The sequence below is a fragment of the Petromyzon marinus genome, chromosome 2 (genome assembly GCF_048934315.1).
Source record: "Petromyzon marinus isolate PM22_M1 ecotype Great Lakes invasive population chromosome 2, UKy_Petmar_22M1.pri1.0, whole genome shotgun sequence".
NCBI lineage: Eukaryota > Metazoa > Chordata > Hyperoartia > Petromyzontiformes > Petromyzontidae > Petromyzon > Petromyzon marinus.
In genome coordinates, this window is record NC_133668.1 from 16,693,607 (window position 1) to 16,711,062 (window position 17,456).

General features: G+C 46.2%; 1 protein-coding gene across 1 annotated transcript; it reads right to left on the reverse strand.

Annotated features, from left to right (window-relative positions):
- Positions 1 to 145: 145 nt before the first annotated feature.
- On the reverse strand, positions 146 to 17,329 carry KRIT1 (KRIT1 ankyrin repeat containing). The gene is made up of 18 exons (XM_032960654.2): positions 17,020 to 17,329; positions 14,574 to 14,622; positions 13,616 to 13,742; positions 12,924 to 13,089; positions 12,709 to 12,801; positions 11,704 to 11,833; positions 10,548 to 10,815; positions 9,659 to 9,813; positions 9,133 to 9,276; positions 8,677 to 8,833; positions 8,448 to 8,555; positions 7,206 to 7,362; positions 6,003 to 6,157; positions 5,613 to 5,779; positions 5,145 to 5,232; positions 3,051 to 3,257; positions 1,934 to 2,050; positions 146 to 1,548 (listed from the first exon to the last, which is right to left on the reverse strand). Exons 3-18 carry the CDS (start codon positions 13,715 to 13,717, stop codon positions 1,456 to 1,458), a joined length of 2,307 nt encoding a protein of 768 aa, XP_032816545.1. The 5' UTR covers positions 13,718 to 13,742; positions 14,574 to 14,622; positions 17,020 to 17,329; the 3' UTR covers positions 146 to 1,455.
- Positions 17,330 to 17,456: the final 127 nt, after the last annotated feature.

Below are 17,456 nucleotides of genomic sequence, written 5' to 3' on the forward strand. Positions count from 1 at the left end.
TCTGGATGCATGAAAACTACAGAGAGGAGTATAAATGGTCTATAAAAGTCATTCTAGATTTGCAGCTTTCGTGACTGCAGAAGAAAGAACCAGAGCGTATAAAAGTCACGTTTGAGAACATGAAGATGGCACACGGGCAGCTTAATGAAATTCTTGTTATAGCGCTGAACTTGATCAGCTCAATATTTATTCAGTTCATCACATATCAAAATATTATATGGTACTCCTTTATCCAAACAAGGCTCTTCATCAATGCGTGAGCAAGAAATTGCAGAGCTGCACATTTATATTACATCCTTACCTGGGTTCTCACCCTCTTGGCCAGCCCTCACTGACCAGTGTCGTATGGTCAGGTAACCACTGTAACCGAAACGGTGTGGGGAGGCCTTCATCCAAAGGTGATTATGAATGCAGAATTACCAGCACTTGGCAATGTGATGACAGCAACACATTACTTGTTTTTGATTGAACACGTCTGCACAGCTTCACAAGCGGCACACACAGGTGGACAGCAGCAGGGACGTGATACTCTGCTCATTTAAACGACCACAGCATAGTGTGGGCACAGCAAAAGCCAGCCATTTCACAACTGTGATAGTATGGCACAGTGAAATCTCTTACTGTTATAGCACAACAATATTCAAATGTTACTGTTTTTGGGCACCATATTTTAAATGTTATCCACATGTTTGACAATCGTATGCTTTCGCTCTTTCTTTGCACTGAAGAAAGGCCACTGCTTGTTAGCTTATATTCTTTTCAGTGATTTTCATCCTATGCTTTACCACTGTCCACAATCCATGGTGTTTAATGTATGTGGATATGAGTAACACTTTTAGAACTTATGACACTTGTTTACAGAGGATAGTATTAGTGAGTCTCAAGACTCTTACAGGAGGGTTCTGGTAAATTTCTACAGAAAGGGATAACAATTGCTGTTTCCCAACAAAGTAATTTTCTAATTACTTTTCAAAGTTAGACAATTTCGACTATGACACCAGCAAACAATGACCTCTTGGAATTACATCACAGGATCTTTAACATCGACTGTGAAGCAGACAACACATTGTTACGGATAATACATCCGACGTATTAATCAGGGCGGCCTACCAGATTTGAACAGCGAAATGTGCTACTGCTGGGCCATGTCACCACTACTTAAATAATGTGGACTACAACAACGTGGTGATATTGACGGAGCTTTATGTGGTGCAAAAGCACCGAGATCCTGATGAACATCAAAGATCACTTCTCAATACTCTAATTACACATTCGGAAATTAAATAATTTCTGCATAAAGGACAAGTGAAAAAAAGTACAAAATGTATGTATATATGTACACTATGTATGTGTCCCAGTAGGACACCTATTATAAACAAACACTCGGGGTTCAAACTCGTGAGCTCGTGCTAAGCTTGTAAGGTGCACCGTTGGCAGGCAGTCCCACAGTCTCGGTCACAGCCGCTCACTGCCGCCTTCTGAAGGTGTCGGTGTCTTGGGCTCCTGCTGGCTGCTCAGCTTGGCCATTAGTTTGATGATGAGGCTAGCCTGTCAAGCACACAGACAGCGAGAATATGAGAGGAGAGAGTGACCACTGAAGAAAACACGAGAGAAACACTGACGGCTGAGCTAGGTGGCACGTGTCAGTAATCCAGTGACTTGTAGGTGGAGCTGGTGGATCACACTGGGATCATGTGCATTACATCTTGCAGGGACAAAAAAAGTGCAGGTCAAGTTATTGCCAATAGTAGCTCTGAATCAGTGGTGTTATATTCAACATGAATCTATGATAGGGGTCAGGATCTATATATGAAGGGATGAATGATGAAGATACTGTTTGCCATGTAGAAATGCCAGTAATCCAAACAAGCAAAATTATTTAAGCGATGTGCATACAATAGTAGAAACTACACTTATCTCTGTTGTGCTGCACCTGCTTAGTGTAGACTGCATAGTTGATACGGTCATCCAGTTTGTGGATGTGCAGGCAGGCCTCTCCCACGGCTCGGTCCCACGTCATCTTGGCGTAGCAAACACTCAGAAGTAGTGCCTAGCGCAGGCACACGTGGCATTTCAGTTACAGCACATGGGTAGACAAACATCAACAGTATAGCATTTGCATACTGCACACACGGAAACAACTATTTATCCAAACAAATGCAATTTGCTACAGATGAACTATGTATGCAGGACAGAATGTTGGGAGGTGTCACGTATGAGATCATTTGTGGTTAAGGAGCTCCCCTGGGATCCCACGTAGTGGCCTGTGGCAGTGATAGTGAAGTTGCCAACACAAAGTGCTTCCCTGCTCTGCTAATATGCTGGTCCTGAGCCAACTGTTTTCTATCAGTGTCTTACCATAAGGATCTGATCACTAAAACCCTTTTGGATCTAAATCCACAATGATTTTTACGTAAAGTGTTTTTCGATCTGATTCTTTGTCCTATTTAGCAAAGTGTGACGGAGTGTCATCCTTGATAGCGGAATGGTGCAAGTCGGAGTGTGTTAAGTGTTCTATCAGCACTTTAAGTGTTCTATCAGCACTTTATGCTAACTCCTTTGTCAAAGCGTTTGGTTTCCTCCCACACAGCTTAAAGGACGCGACCTGGCTTGACTTTCTTAATTCAAAACAACGTTTGCATTGTCAAATTCCCCTCCCCCTCCCCCCCGTGTTAAGTGTTCTATCAGCACTTTATGCTAATTCCTTTGTCAAAGCGTTTGGTTTCCTCCCACACAGCTTAAAGGACGCGACCTGGCTTGACTTTCTTAATTTCAACGCTGTCTTCGTGACAGCACGGTCCCTTCACCTGATGAAGGCCACTTGTGTTGTGGCCGAAACGTCGTGATTTTTGTTTTATTTTTTACCTACGTGACTTTACCGAATAGAACCAAAGAGTATGGATGATGGGAATCCACCACAGCATCATAAGGATAATTTCTAGATGGTTAAAGCCGACCAAGGAAGCTCTCATCTGTCCCACACACACACACAAAACTACACAACTGCATGTGCACGTGCCCTCTCACGGTAAGCATAGAGTGGGCTTCACCTTGGTGTCGGCGTTGAGGAGCTGTACTCCACGGCAGCTCACACCCACGATCACGGGCAGGGCCTTGTGCCCGGCGGTGCCTGCTTTGGTGTAAATGTGGCCGTAGAAGAAGGCCGAGCCGTAGGTGGGAAAGGCCCAGCAGGCCTGCAGGAAGCGGCGCTGCAGCTCGGCAGGGCTCTTCTCCCCGCTGCTCGCACGGCTCAGGTGCTGCATTCACGCGGTCAGTGATCAAAGTTTCACAGTCTGCACACATTCGATAAATGCTACAATTTTTTTAACTACTTTTTTATGTTACCAGGTAAGGCCCACTCAGCTATATACAGTGAGGGAAAAAAGTATTTGATCCCCTGCTGATTTTTTACGTTTGCCCACTGACAAAGAAATGATCAGTCTATCATTTTAATGGTAGGTTTATTTGAACAGTGAGAGACAGAATAACAACAACAAAATCCAGAAAAACGCATGTCAAAAATGTTATACATTTATTTGCATTTTAATGAGGACAATAAGTATTTGACCCCTCTGCAAAACATGACTTAGTACTTGGTGAGAAAACTCTTGTTGGCAATCAGAGGTCAGACGTTTCTTGTAGTTGGCCACCAGGTTTGCACACATCTCAGGAGGGATTTTGTCCCACTCCTCTTTGCAGATCTTCTCCAAGTCATTAAAGTATCGAGGCTGAAGTTTGGCAATTCGATGCCAAAGAGCTCCATTTTGGTCTCATCTGACCACATCACTTTCACCCAGTTGTCCTCTGAATCATTCAGATGTTCATTGGCAAACTTCAGACGGGCATGCATATGTGCTTTCTTGAGCAGGGGGACCTTGCGGGCACTGCATGATTTCAGTCCTTCACAGCATAGTGTGTTACCAATTGGTATCTTGGTGACTATGGTCCCAGTTGCCTTGAGATCATTGACAAGATCCTCCCGTGTAGTTCTGGGCTGATTCCTCACCGTTATCATGATCATTGCAACTCTACGAGGTGAGATCTTGCATGGAGCCCCAGGCCGAGGGAGATTGACAGTTCTTTTGTGTTTCTTCCACTTGCGAATAATCTCACCAACTGTTGTCACCTTCTCACCAAGCTGCTTGGCAATGGCCTTGTAGCCCATTCCAGCCTTGTGTAGGTCTACAATCTTGTCCCTGACACCCTTGGAGATCTCTTTGGTCTTGGCCATGGTGAAGAGTTTGGAATCTGATTGATTGATTGCTTCTGTGGACAGATGTCTTTTATACAGGGAACAAGCTGAGATTAGGAGCACTCCCTTTAAGTGTGCTCCTAATCTCAGCTCGTTGCCTGTATAAAAGACACCTGGGAGCCAGAAACCTTTCTGATTGAGAGGGGGTCAAATACTTATTTCCCTCATTAAAATGCAAACCAATTTATAACATTTTTTACATACGTTTTTCTGGATTTTTTGTTATTCTGTCTCTCACTGTCCAAATAAACCTACCATTAAAATTATAGACTGATCATTTCTTTGTCAGTGGGCAAACGTACAAAATCAGCAGGGGATCAAATACTTTTTTCCCTCACTGTAGCTCTTTTTCAGAAGTGACCTGACCACAAATGATAGCTCAATGAAGTGGCGTATCATGTGGAAATTTATAGCAGCCATATACTGTAAACGCACGTTTGATTCTAAATGTGGAGGAAAAAAACGGAGGATCTGGAGAAAAATTCATGCGACCACGGAGACAACATGCAAACTCCAAATAAACAGGCGTCAGGGTCGGGATCGAACCCACGACATCCTGCATACCAGACGAGGTAGTTAACATCTCGCCACCGTGGCGTCCAATGTACACAGCACACCCACATACAGCACACATGGTCAATACACACTTCTATACTGTGAACACACATACACAACATTCATCCAGTCATCGCACACCCACATTCACACGGTCAACGCACAGATTCGCAGAACACATTCGTACAGTCAACACACATTCACATACAGTCAACACTCACACAGTCAACACACATTCACACGTAATTTGCACTTGTGTTTGAAAATGGGAATTGAACACAATGGCAGTCCCTACGCAGCAGATGCTTGCTGTAAGCAAGGGTAAAATTGTTATAACCTTGTACTCATGCAATATGCGATGGATCCAGTTGTGTGCCTTGTTCTTCAGTTTGTTGCTTGAAACAAACAGGTTCAGGTTTTCCTCACTGATAACGCAAACACAAAGAGAGACAAAAGCCATACAACCAAAACTATGGACCATATAGTGAACCACTGTAGTCTGCGCTCCTTCAATGGAAGACGGATGATGGCTGATGATGATCAAGGAAAGAAAATAAAGGCACCCAGAGAAACCTCAAAAAACGTGAGGAAAACACTCAAAAGGTCCACACAGTTGGATTTGCTGCCCAAATGCTGTCATCTCAAGGCCATATTGAGGCCCAATAGGTTTGGAGTCTCACAGCACATTGTCTCAGTGTGATCCACCAACCCCACTGGAGGTGTGTGGTATCACGCCTGACAAGATAAATCCTACTCACGGTTTTAGTATTAGGCAGCCCGTGCCATGCAGTGCGCGGTTACGTACGTGAGGAATCCTTGCTTGTGCTTCTTGGCATCGTAGAGTCCATAGTGAATGAGAAGCAGAAGTGCAGCAAGTCGTGTTGCCTCCACGCCCGTGCACGGGTACATGCCCTCCAGCAGCTGCACGCGTGCCTCCTCAAAGAGTATGCCCACCGCTGCCGGCTCACTCACCTCCACACACACACACACACAGCATGGGCAAGCACCGTCACTCACCATCGCCAGCAAGCGCCGTCTCTCACCACGACCGGCTCACTCACCTTCACACACTCGAACACACGCTCAAACACACACACGGCACGGGCGAGCACCGTCACTCACCGCCACCAGCCACCGTCACTCACCGCCACCAATTGACAGACAGTGTAAGTGGATTGCACCATGAGGTCCCCACCTGAGCCTCGGCCTCCAGGTTGAGCCGCACGTCACGCCGCAGCATGAGCCGTGGGGGGTCCTCCTCTTGGGGAGGCACTGATGTGAGCTCTGCCACTATCTCGGCCCAGTCCCGCACGTGCTGCAGGGGCTTGTGGAACGGTTTCAGCTGCAACGCTGTCAAACGCATGGCGCCGTGCTCACTCCGCTATGCTGCGTCGGGCAAGGGCGCTGCTCTCAAAGCAAACGTCAAAATGTTTCACTGCTCAAATAAGTGTGGCCCATTGTCTTCCAGTGGTGGCCCTGAAAAGTTAATGCTCAGTCTCCCCAAGAAACAACCACTGTTGACATCCCTCAAAACGGTACTCATTTGTGGTACTCGGTTTACTGACACTCGATAATGGGATGGGTTGACTTTGAGCAGCACTGGGCTTTCACGATATTCCAATTTGGAGTTGAAAAGCTCTTACACAGCACAACCTAGCTGCATGTTGGGTCTGGTGCCTCTACTTTGAGTGCTAGATGAAACTCACATGGGACGAATTTCCCCTAACCATGATTTTACCCCAATTCTGACTTGAGTGCTCCAAATACATCACTTCCCGACTGAGTTACAGTGAATAAATATACAGGGAGAATATCAGGATGTCATCATGGACAAAGCCGTTGATGCCCCCACACCATGCTAACACTTTCTACCTTTTGCCAAATCTCGCAGCTGATGCACAGTCCACATGCAACCTCCAAGATCTGCACTAACAGTCCCCTACCACCTGCTCTTAAGTCTTCTCCTTTGTGACCGGCCTAATGGCAACGATTTCAATGCCTGCCTCAGTAACCGGTCGTCTCCCATCCTTCACGCACCACCCAACAAAAACCCTTTTGCTCAATATCTACAAAATGTACCTGCCATGTTCTCTTGCAGACTTCAGCATTGCCTATCTTATCTTGCCACAAATTCCTAGCACCAAATAGGGAATACATAAAACTGACACTTTGGAATTAAATTCCCTTTTAGACGTAAACACTTGGAATTAGCCCTAGCTGTATTAACCCATGGCCTAAGTGGGCTGCAGATCATGGTCTACATATAAAGAGGCATCCAAGTGAAATAATCTCATTAATCTTCCACTAGATCACGCATAACATGGCCATACAGTTGTGCATATTTGCCATTACACACAAACAAACACCGATTCAAATACAGACACCCCAGTGCACATACTGAGGTTTGGCGAGCAGATCCAGATGGTGGTGCATTCCAGGGCTGGTGCAGGAAGACGCAGCGCGTCTATCACCTGCTGCACCGTGGTGTTATTCCCACGCGGTAACTCCACAGCACGGTACGACCCATCCACGCGGTACACGCGCACCTTTTCAAACTGCAGTGCACACACGCATATGCCATGTGTCAAGTCAATCGTCAGTGTCTCGCGTGAGCAGTGGTGCAGTGCTTGCCCTTGTTGGCAACGGGCAAGTGGGGAATGTTCCACATTCTCAAGACAGGGGCCAATTTCTTCGAAGGACAACTACTGTTGACTTGTCACAAAGTAGCATTAATGTTATTGACCCTGTAGAAATTATGCGATGAGTTGACCCATAACTGCAATCTTCCAGTTGTGTAGCCGGGCATCGGAGGTCAAATAAAAATATTTCACGTTGAACAAAATTCTATCCAACTGGTGTGCCGCAGCACGTAATTTTCTGAACGTCATACATGAGGGAACATTTTTGGGACTGCTACTTTGATTATTTACGGAAACCTAATGGCACTGTGGGTTTCTGCTCTGTGCATTCACATGAGAAAGGATGAAATCACGAGCAGCTAAGACACGCGACATCAGTTGGCCATGCCCATTCAAGAAGGGTGGGGCAGCCATCTTTTCCAAGCCTATTTTACAGTAGTGAAGTTTTACTTTTAAAGGCAAGAAAATTTACTAATATGAAAAGAAAACTGATTTTGGTGCCTTCACATCTTCCTGCAGTGATTAAGTTCAACTGAAGCTACAAAGTGGTGAACAAACACCATGGATTGGTAGACCATCTTACTCTCTTCCACAGTGTCCCAGGGTGTGCGGAGAAAGTCACACAACGCCATGGTACCAAGTAGATTAAAAATTACATCTTAAGACCACGCTTTTTTCCTTTGCCAACAAAGACGTGTTTTTTTTTTAAATAATGATTCTTATTATAAATCAGGAGTCAGTGTGCCACGCTAAATTATATTAATCTAAGTGTGCCTCAAACCGGAAAGAAGTTGGGAAACACTTGATTAGGCAATTCCTGATTCATACAAATAACTTTCGAAATTGTCTGCCAATTCTGAATGTAAACTAAACTTAGAACGTCACAGACCGTGCGTCTCATTTCTGCAGGTGACCTGTAGAACAGCATCTGGCCCAGATGGCATTGTGGCAAAACACTTTCTCTTTCCCTATTTTCCCCCACACCCACACCTCTGCCTTACCGCCTTGTTGACTGAATCTCGCAGAAGCCGGACCACCCCCTCCCAGTCGCCCTGTCGATTCTCCTCGCACACCTGCATGGGTGAACGTCCCTGCTGGTCCTCCACAAACTGTCCGCACATGGATGCACAACACGCAGAAACAACTTAAGACAACAATCTCTCTATAGCCACACAAGCTGTTGAGGCACGTGCTGTTAGAGAGCCCTTTGTGAGACTGAGATGCACTCACTCGGTCAATCTCGCGGTGATTAAGCAGCAGACTGACTATGGCTGTGTGTCCCCCCCCTGCAGAGAAGTGTAGCGCCGTGCTGCCCTGTCCCGTGGGGAGGTTGGGGTCACAACGTCCCTGCTCCAGCAACACCTGCGTTGCCTCCACTTGGCCATACCTGTACACCACCAGCACGGGCACATGGTCACACGTGTACAGAAGAGATTGTAAGTTGCAGAATTACGAAAGAGTAAGGTCTCATGAGGCCATGCTGTTTGTAGGAACAGAATTTAGGATAATGTAGACCCAGCCAGGGCCCAACATGGTTCTAAAATGGACCGAGCCAACTTACATCAAAATGCAGGCTAAACGTATCGCGTATGTGTATGTATGTATGTTGAACTTATTTCGACCATACGTAGCCAACCGTGTTAATCGGAGGTGCGGGGGAGGGAGTATCCTGCATGCACTGGGTACCAGCAGGCGTAGTGGATGGGCGCCCACTGGTCATGGTCCAGCTGGTGCACAGGCTGCCCGGCCTCCAGCAGGGATGTCAGACGCACTTGGTCGCCCTCGCACGCACTGCGGTGAAGGGGAAACTCCTCCATCCAGTGCGGCTCCCTGTGCTCGCAAGTGCGAAAAATGTGCTGCTGAGCCACGCTGTAGCATGCACCTTGGAACACGCATATCAATTACTCAATAACAGACGTTAAGTCAGAAGGTCAGCATGCCTCCTTGCTCAAACAGGCATGGGGGAATTATCTCTGGTGGCCCTGAGCAAATGGCAGAATTGAGAAATTCCTATGGAGTGAGTTTCTCCATAAAAAAAAACTATTGCTGACCTTTTATTTACCCCAGAAGAATGATGGTCTGTGTCAACTACACACGAGGAGTTCAACTTGCATTTTTCTGCGAGCTGAAATCGCCGAGCACTTTTCCGACCTCGGAAAGATGACGAGCGACGGCGCCTCTGTCAGAACAACGGGCAGGGCGAAGCACTCACTGTATAGCAGCAGCAGCAGCAGCACCAGCAGCCTTGCCGTCACTACCCACGTCGCTGCCCACGCTGCACCGCCACAGGCAAGGACGGGTAACGCAGATACGGGAGTAGTCCGGCACACCCAGCCCGAAGTAGGGGTTGACGACCACCTTGTCCACCTGCAAACACAATCCCCACGCACATATTCACAAGGCCCATTCCCAACCACGTGCACCCAACTACAATGACAACTCACACCTCAAAACCAACAGCAGACTCCACTCACAATTTCAAAGGCAGAAAGTGACAGTGTCTCTCTTCCATTATGAGTGGGGCACAGTTCTTTAGAATTTGTACAATACTCTTTGGTTCTATTCGGTAAAGTCACGTAGGTAAAAAAATATACGTGACTTTACCGAATAGAACCAAAGAGTATGGATCCTTGCAGTCACGAAAGCTTCAAATCTAGAATTTGTACAATGGCTCGGGCCTACACACTACTATGACAGTAATACATCTCTCTTCTAGACATTCACTGTTCAATTGACACAAGGTGGTGCCTATTTTAATGCAACTAAAATATCTTAAAATAATCACAATCTGGGAGTTTTTTTTTATATAAATATAGAATACTAAAATATACAGAAATGTGCCCATTCATGTTTGTGACATGAACATTTTTGTAATGGTTTCATAATTATTTGTTGTCATTTTGATACATTAAGTAAAGCGCATGCAATGTTCTCCATTGTTAGTCAAAGCTTTACTTTTAGAGCAATTCAAGATGAACGAAGGAAGGAGTCACTTTGCCTGGTTTATCTGCTAAAGCAAGAAGTATTTCATGCCAACTGTATTTTTCAATTAGGAACCTAAGTGGGTGGGTTGTGTCCCGGCAGCTGGGCCCCACACGTACCCGAGACGTGTACTGCAGGTCCGAGCCGAACAGCGGGTTCAGGATGCAGATCTCAGGCTTCTCCAGCTCCAGCATGCGGGTGCGAGCCTCCAGGGCCGAGCAAGCGGGACCCTTGCGTGGCGCGCACTCACGCCCCACCTCACCCTCCACATCGCCGTCCGTGTCCCTGTAGGCCGGGCTCACCACGGCCATCTTGATGCGCTCGGAGGCGGACGGACGGAAGAGCCCCACGATGGCCAGGGGCACGGTGTGCTGCTCACCAAGCCACCTGTCAACGAGCGGCACGCGTCAAGCGGGGCAGCACGCCGGGGCGGCACTACACACACGGTGGCGCAGGTCATATGTCACGCTGCTGAACGCTGGCCCACAATCTCGCGCATGGCACTTAAGAGGTTACGACTGCCAGTCCATTCTTCCTATCATCCCATTAATTTCGTTAAAAAAATAGAACTCTGTGACGAATCAACAGTTGTCATCCTGTTGATTGGCTGAGTCTCACCATATGGGGAATCTCCACCACTGGCTCAGTTCTACTATTAAAGAGAAACAACCAAGATGCTTGAGCAGGAGACGCATACAGCCTCAAATAAGTGATCACTAATAAAATACAATCATGATCAATCTCAGCAGAATCAATAGCGACTGCCATTAATGAACACTCTACTTGTTAAGTAAACCTGTAATTAACATTTATTCCGTAAAAATCAAAGTGTGTCCCTGCTCAAATTAGTTTCGGGTGGACTTATCTCCACTGGTGAACATATACCAGTCTTGATAATTTCATATTTCTAAGGCAAGGCCAGCCTCTCCAGACAGCGACTTCTGTTAGATTCCCAACAAGTGGAGCACGCTGACTGACCCCTGCAGTAATAAAGGGCTTAGTTGATCCCTAGGACTTTAGCTCACAAACTTCACATCGTCAGCTGAGCACTCTAGCCCCAGTGCCACCCATCGGGGCTTTATACTGCAGCACGTGCTTGCGTTTGCAAAAGATTTAAGTAGTGTATGCTTGTAAGAAAATAATTACAGGTGCTTAATTGTTAAGTAATGTTGGGAATCTGGGACTAACAAAACACTACAATGCACTCAAGGGGACCACGTGGTTATGCGGAATACACAAGCGGGGTCGACTGTCCATGTGTGTTAAATACTCAACCTGTCGAGGGCGAGCAGCATCGTGCTGGTGAGAGGAGAGAACTGGGCTCCGGTCTCGCCGCACACCCTCAGGATGTCCTGCAGGCAGTAGAAGCCAGGGCTGCTCGGGCTGTAGGCCAGCCGTGCGTTATCTAGACAAACCAGTGCAGTTGTGCTCGCATTACACACAGTGGAAACCCTCCGACAGCGACGTATGTCAACAGTGAACACGTAAAAAACACAAGAGATCCCTGCAGCAGAGGGACTTCAGCCTCTAATGGGTACTAAGGCAGCATTAATCTCTGTTGGCCAGCAGTAGGCAAACTGCATATTGCTATGTTGGGGACCAGTATATGGAAATCAGTAACCCACAAATGAGAGGAGTCTCAGTTTCATGTCAGACAAGTCTACTCTGACTTTAGTATTTAACATTATTATTGTCGGTATCTTAAACTGAATATAAAACGCCACAGCATAATTCTTAATTGTTACTTAAATGTGCTTTTATGTTGCCTGTGTAACCAACATTATCCAGTTAGTCAATACTGTAATTAGCTTGTTAAAAAAAAGATGTGCTTGTGTCAAAGTAGCTATCTAGGCTGATGGATTCCTTGTGAACATAATGCTATTTTGGACTTTCAATATATTTTTTTCTTAGGTAGATCCCAATTTTTTAGTCGATTCCTTTTTCAACAAATACTGGCTTCATGCTTAATGCAATTCACGACAGTGATATCCCCCCACAGTCTGCTTCCGCATGGTAAGATATATTGCATAAACAAAACATTAAAGGCGTTTATCTGCAGAGCATGGGGAGATGCTCATCATTCATGGCCCTGAGCCCACTGGTGTAATCCAACAGCTAGCAACAACTTCCAACAAAGTGGTGCTCATGTTATGAACTGTAGGGGAAAGATAGGCCGGAGTCAACCCCAGCCAGGAATGTGAGCTCATAACCTTGTGTGGTGTGCATACATTTGAGTGCAGATGCTCACTAATCACACACTGTATTATCACACGATGTTACCCTTGATCGTGGTGGGGACGATGTAGAGCTCCACTTCGTGGTCAACACCGGTCTCATCAGCACCAAACCTCTTGATTAAAACCGACCGTTTCCCTGAAGAAAAAACACAACAAACGTGACAAATGCAAACATACAGCGGCATTCAATTTCAAACACCACCAGATGAATCGTTGTTATTGTTTTATGCGCTTCTGTTGAATGACAAGAAAACCCACCTCTCAAACCTTGGTTAATGGGTGACATTTGTTTGGTCATTTCAAAGACGTATTCCAGTATGGTTCTCCCAGCCTCTCCGTCACCAGGGAAAGTTGTACCGAGCAAAACTTTCCTCCTTTTCTTCTCTTGCGCATCCGTCTGAATCTCCTTCTCACACAGCAAAATCTAACAGCAAGACCAGAGGCGGCATGGAATTGGGAGCGTAACTCATTTTTCTCAATTATAAATTCACTATCCTCTATTTGAGCTGATGAGAGCCCACTGAGCTGATGAGAGCCCACTATAGGCAAGAAAGGCCTCATTACCTCATAGCAGGACAGTTATGTTAATATTTTAGTCAGGAAAAATGTAAAATTGGCATTTGGTTGCTGGCTGATTCTCATCACTGTACCTATCCAGCTGAGTGGCACTCTGCATGAAAACCTGGCTTACAGGTAGAAGGTTGAGTATAAACCAGGGTTCAAGGTCAATGAGTACCAATTTGTTTATGCTAACTGTGGTTGTCTTATGAATCGACACAACGGGGAGTTCATTATATCAATTTAACAACTACAATGGCCCGCTGAATCAACCTCCACGATTTGTACCCGGAGACTTTACGACTGTGCATCAAGTGTTCAGTGACAGCGCCACCCAGCTGCATTTGCTTTTAGCACCGAGAGAGGCACCGGGAGAGACGGGGGGGTTCTACCTCGTAGCTCTTAGGGTGGTACTCCATGGAGGCCGGGCTCGTGATCTTCTTGGGCCGGATGACGGCCGCGTAGAGACGCTCTGCTTCATCGCAGCCAGCCATGGCCGCCCGCCCACAACCCGCGTCTCTATCCGGACACCCAACGAGTCACAGACAGCTGTCAGCACGGCATGGTCATTCACAGCAAAGGACAATGGGATTCACTGTACCGCATTTACTTATGACTGCACCTAAATAAATACGCGTGTGACTGTATCTCAATACAAGTTAGGCACTCACATGTTGCTCACTCAAGATACAGGAGGAGTTATATTAGGTAATTTTCAGTGGGAAGAGTCTGATGGGCATTGAGAAAAATGCCAAGGAGGATACAGATAGTCCATCACTGGGAAGAAGAGATAAAAAAGGTCTTACATCTGTGCCTGAACAAGAGAGTTCCATACAACAGAGGCAGGAGAAATGGAAGGAACAAAGGCTTATCTTAACCATGACCGCTTATGCTCAATATTACAGATCATAGTACGCATATACTGTACAATAGAACCCATCTAAACCATGAATAATATGATTAACAAGAATATAATTACGTTCTCTGTGGTGAATGATTAGTTTGTCCATGTTTACTATCTGGATATCTGATCAAAGTAGTCATAGATAAGTGGAGTTTTAACTGTTGTAGTTGTACGAAACAGATAAAGTTTCGTGTAAGATTTCAGAAGGTTTGGTGCGTGTATGACATTAAAGACTCACAAAATCTTCTGGGTTCTTTCGGTAAAATCACGTAGAATGGGAATAAAATAATAAAAATAATAACAGAATAAAATTCTCACATAATTCTCACAGAATTGTATTCTGTTATTATTATTTTTATAATTTTATTCCCATTCTACGTGACTTTACCGAAAGAACCCCTTCAGATGAATCCCTGCAGTCACGAAAGCTTTAAATCGAGACTCACAAAATGTCCCTGAGAAGGTCGGCATTGTTCGTGTTTCGTTGATCGTTTTCTGGAGAGCGATAACAGCAGAGGGAGGTTACAACTTAAACACAATACAAGCCAGGATCCATACTGTTCTGCTGTACTTTCTGCACAAAACGAGTCACTGGACAATGGAGAACAACACACGTGCAACGCTCCCTGGGATGCCTGCTCACACAGCCGATGGGAAATCATGGGCAGGGCCGCAGCAACAACGCTCACAGGAAGCGGAGTTGTTTTTCATTTCATCTCTGGAGCCTCAGCTTTCCAGTGTTGCCCCCGATACAGCCTGCAGCCCAGGCTGCTTGCTGTCACATCACGTTACGTGTATGCATACGGAGCGACGTTCACAAAAGCGATTGTCCAGGATCAAAGGCACCGCTAGGCAGGTAGTAGAAGTTGTGGCTTGGATCTCCAACACACAACCGGTGTGGCTGTACTGGTGACGAATTGGCCACGTTCTGTTTACGTGACAGCCCTTGCTAGTTGGCTGTGTCGGGTGGTGGCGGGTTTAACGACACATTTATATGTTTACGCGACCTAACTAAAAAGCGCAATTAGTATATACGTGTATTCTTGGTTCTTTCGGTAAAGTCACGTAGAAGGGAAACAATAAAATAATTTAAAAATATATATTATTTTATTGTTTCCCTTCTACGTGGTGACTTTACCGAAAGAACCAAGAATATGAATCCCTGCAGTCACGAAAGCTATAAATCAAAATTTAGTACAGATTTATTTTGTTTTACCAGTTGAGAGACCAGGGTGAGTTTTATTTGTTGGAAACTTCCACCACCCGCACCTCCACGAGCACGGTCAGCAACGTACGGTGCGAAAGAAGTTCAACATACAGTAGGCGAAAGCCTACGTGTTCAACATACAGCACATACATACACCTGCAAGCGTTTACCTGGGCCATTAGTTTGCTAGTAGGTGGGCAATGATCAGCATGTATACAGTAGTGCCAAAATTAGTCATTTTAGAATTTGGCAAATGTGGACCCCTTGCCAGCAGAACCCGATGGTTGTGTTGGGCTCCTCTTGTGAACGACGCCAGGGGCATCTTTAACGTCCACTATGAAGCAGCCTGCGCGTGTTATTGCGGTGATTGTACCACCTAAGAAGTTGAGCAGCACAGACGACGTGAGTCCATGTGGCATGAGGCGTAAAAAGCTTCACGCAACGCGCAGCCTCACGCCGAATACAACCCCAACCAGCCGGGCACCAACAACAACAACACAGTTGTGTTGTGCCGAGACGACTTGTGGCGTGAACCCACTTAAAACAAGTTGGCGGTCGCCTTGATGAAAGCGTGAAAAGCGTGCGCGACCGAAACACGGCAAACGTGTATCACTCAAGACATGTGTATCACTCAAGACACGTGTATCACTCAAGACACGTGTATCACTCAAGACACGTGTATCACTCAAGACACGTGTATCACTCAAGACACGTGTATCACTCAAGACACGTGTATCACTCAAGACACGTGTATCACTCAAGACACGTGTATCACTCAAGACACGTGGATCACTCAAGACACGTGTATCACTCAAGACATGTGGATCACTCAAGACACGTGTATCACTCAAGACACGTGTATCACTCAAGACACGTGTATCACTCAAGATACGTGTATCACTCAAGACACGTGGATCACTCAAGACACGTGGATCACTCAAGACACGTGGATCACTCAAGACATGTGGATCACTCAAGACACGTGTATCACTCAAGACACGTGTATCATTCAAGACACGTGTATCACTCAAGACATGTGTATCACTCAAGACACGTGTATCACTCAAGACATGTGTATCACTCAAGACATGTGTATCACTCAAGACATGTGTATCACTCAAGACGTGTATCACTCAAGACACGTGTATCACTCACGACACGTGTATCACTCAAGACACGTGTATCACTCAAGACACGTGGATCACTCAAGACATGTGGATCACTCAAGACATGTGGATCACTCAAGACACGTGTATCACTCAAGACACGTGTATCACTCAAGACACGTGTATCACTCAAGAGATGTGGATCACTCAAGACACGTGTATCACTCAAGACACGTGTATCACTCAAGACATGTGGATCACTCAAGACATGTGGATCACTCAAGACATGTGGATCACTCAAGACACGTGTATCACTCAAGACACGTGTATCACTCAAGATATGTGTATCACTCAAGACACGTGTATCACTCAAGACACGTGTATCACTCAAGACATGTGGCCATCAAACGCGAGACGCTCTCAGTCACGCATTTGTTGGACGTGAGGGCGAGATCTTAAGTTGCACTTCGTTTCACGGCTCATGACACAATTCGAATTGTTTTCCCCAATCGCTCTATAACTATATTCCGATTGCACTGCTGTGTCTGTCCAGGTTCACGGTGGGCACATCTCACTCACCGCACCGCCGCCGACGCCGCCGCCGTTTCTCCCCGTCCGTCTTTGTCTCCCCGCTCTCCGGGCTCCTCGCACGGCCCCGGGAACGAGGCCCCGCTCAGGGACCGCGTGGATTTGCGCGTTAAAATGAACTCGCATTTGGTGCGGAGACGCACGTGGCGGGTTTGTTGAAGACTTTCATTGTCTGGAAGTGAGGAAGTTGCAACGATAAGGTGCGACGTCGTCACACTGGGTGAGTGAGTCGGTGTGATTGACCGCGGACCCTGGTGCTATGTTGTTACACTGGGTGAATGAGTCGATGTGATTGACCGCGGACCCTGGTGATATGTTGTTACACTGGGTGAGTCGGTGTGATTGACCGCGGACCCTGGTGCTATGTTGTTACACTGGGTGAATGAGTCGGTGTGATTGACCGCGGACCCTGGTGATATGTTTTTACA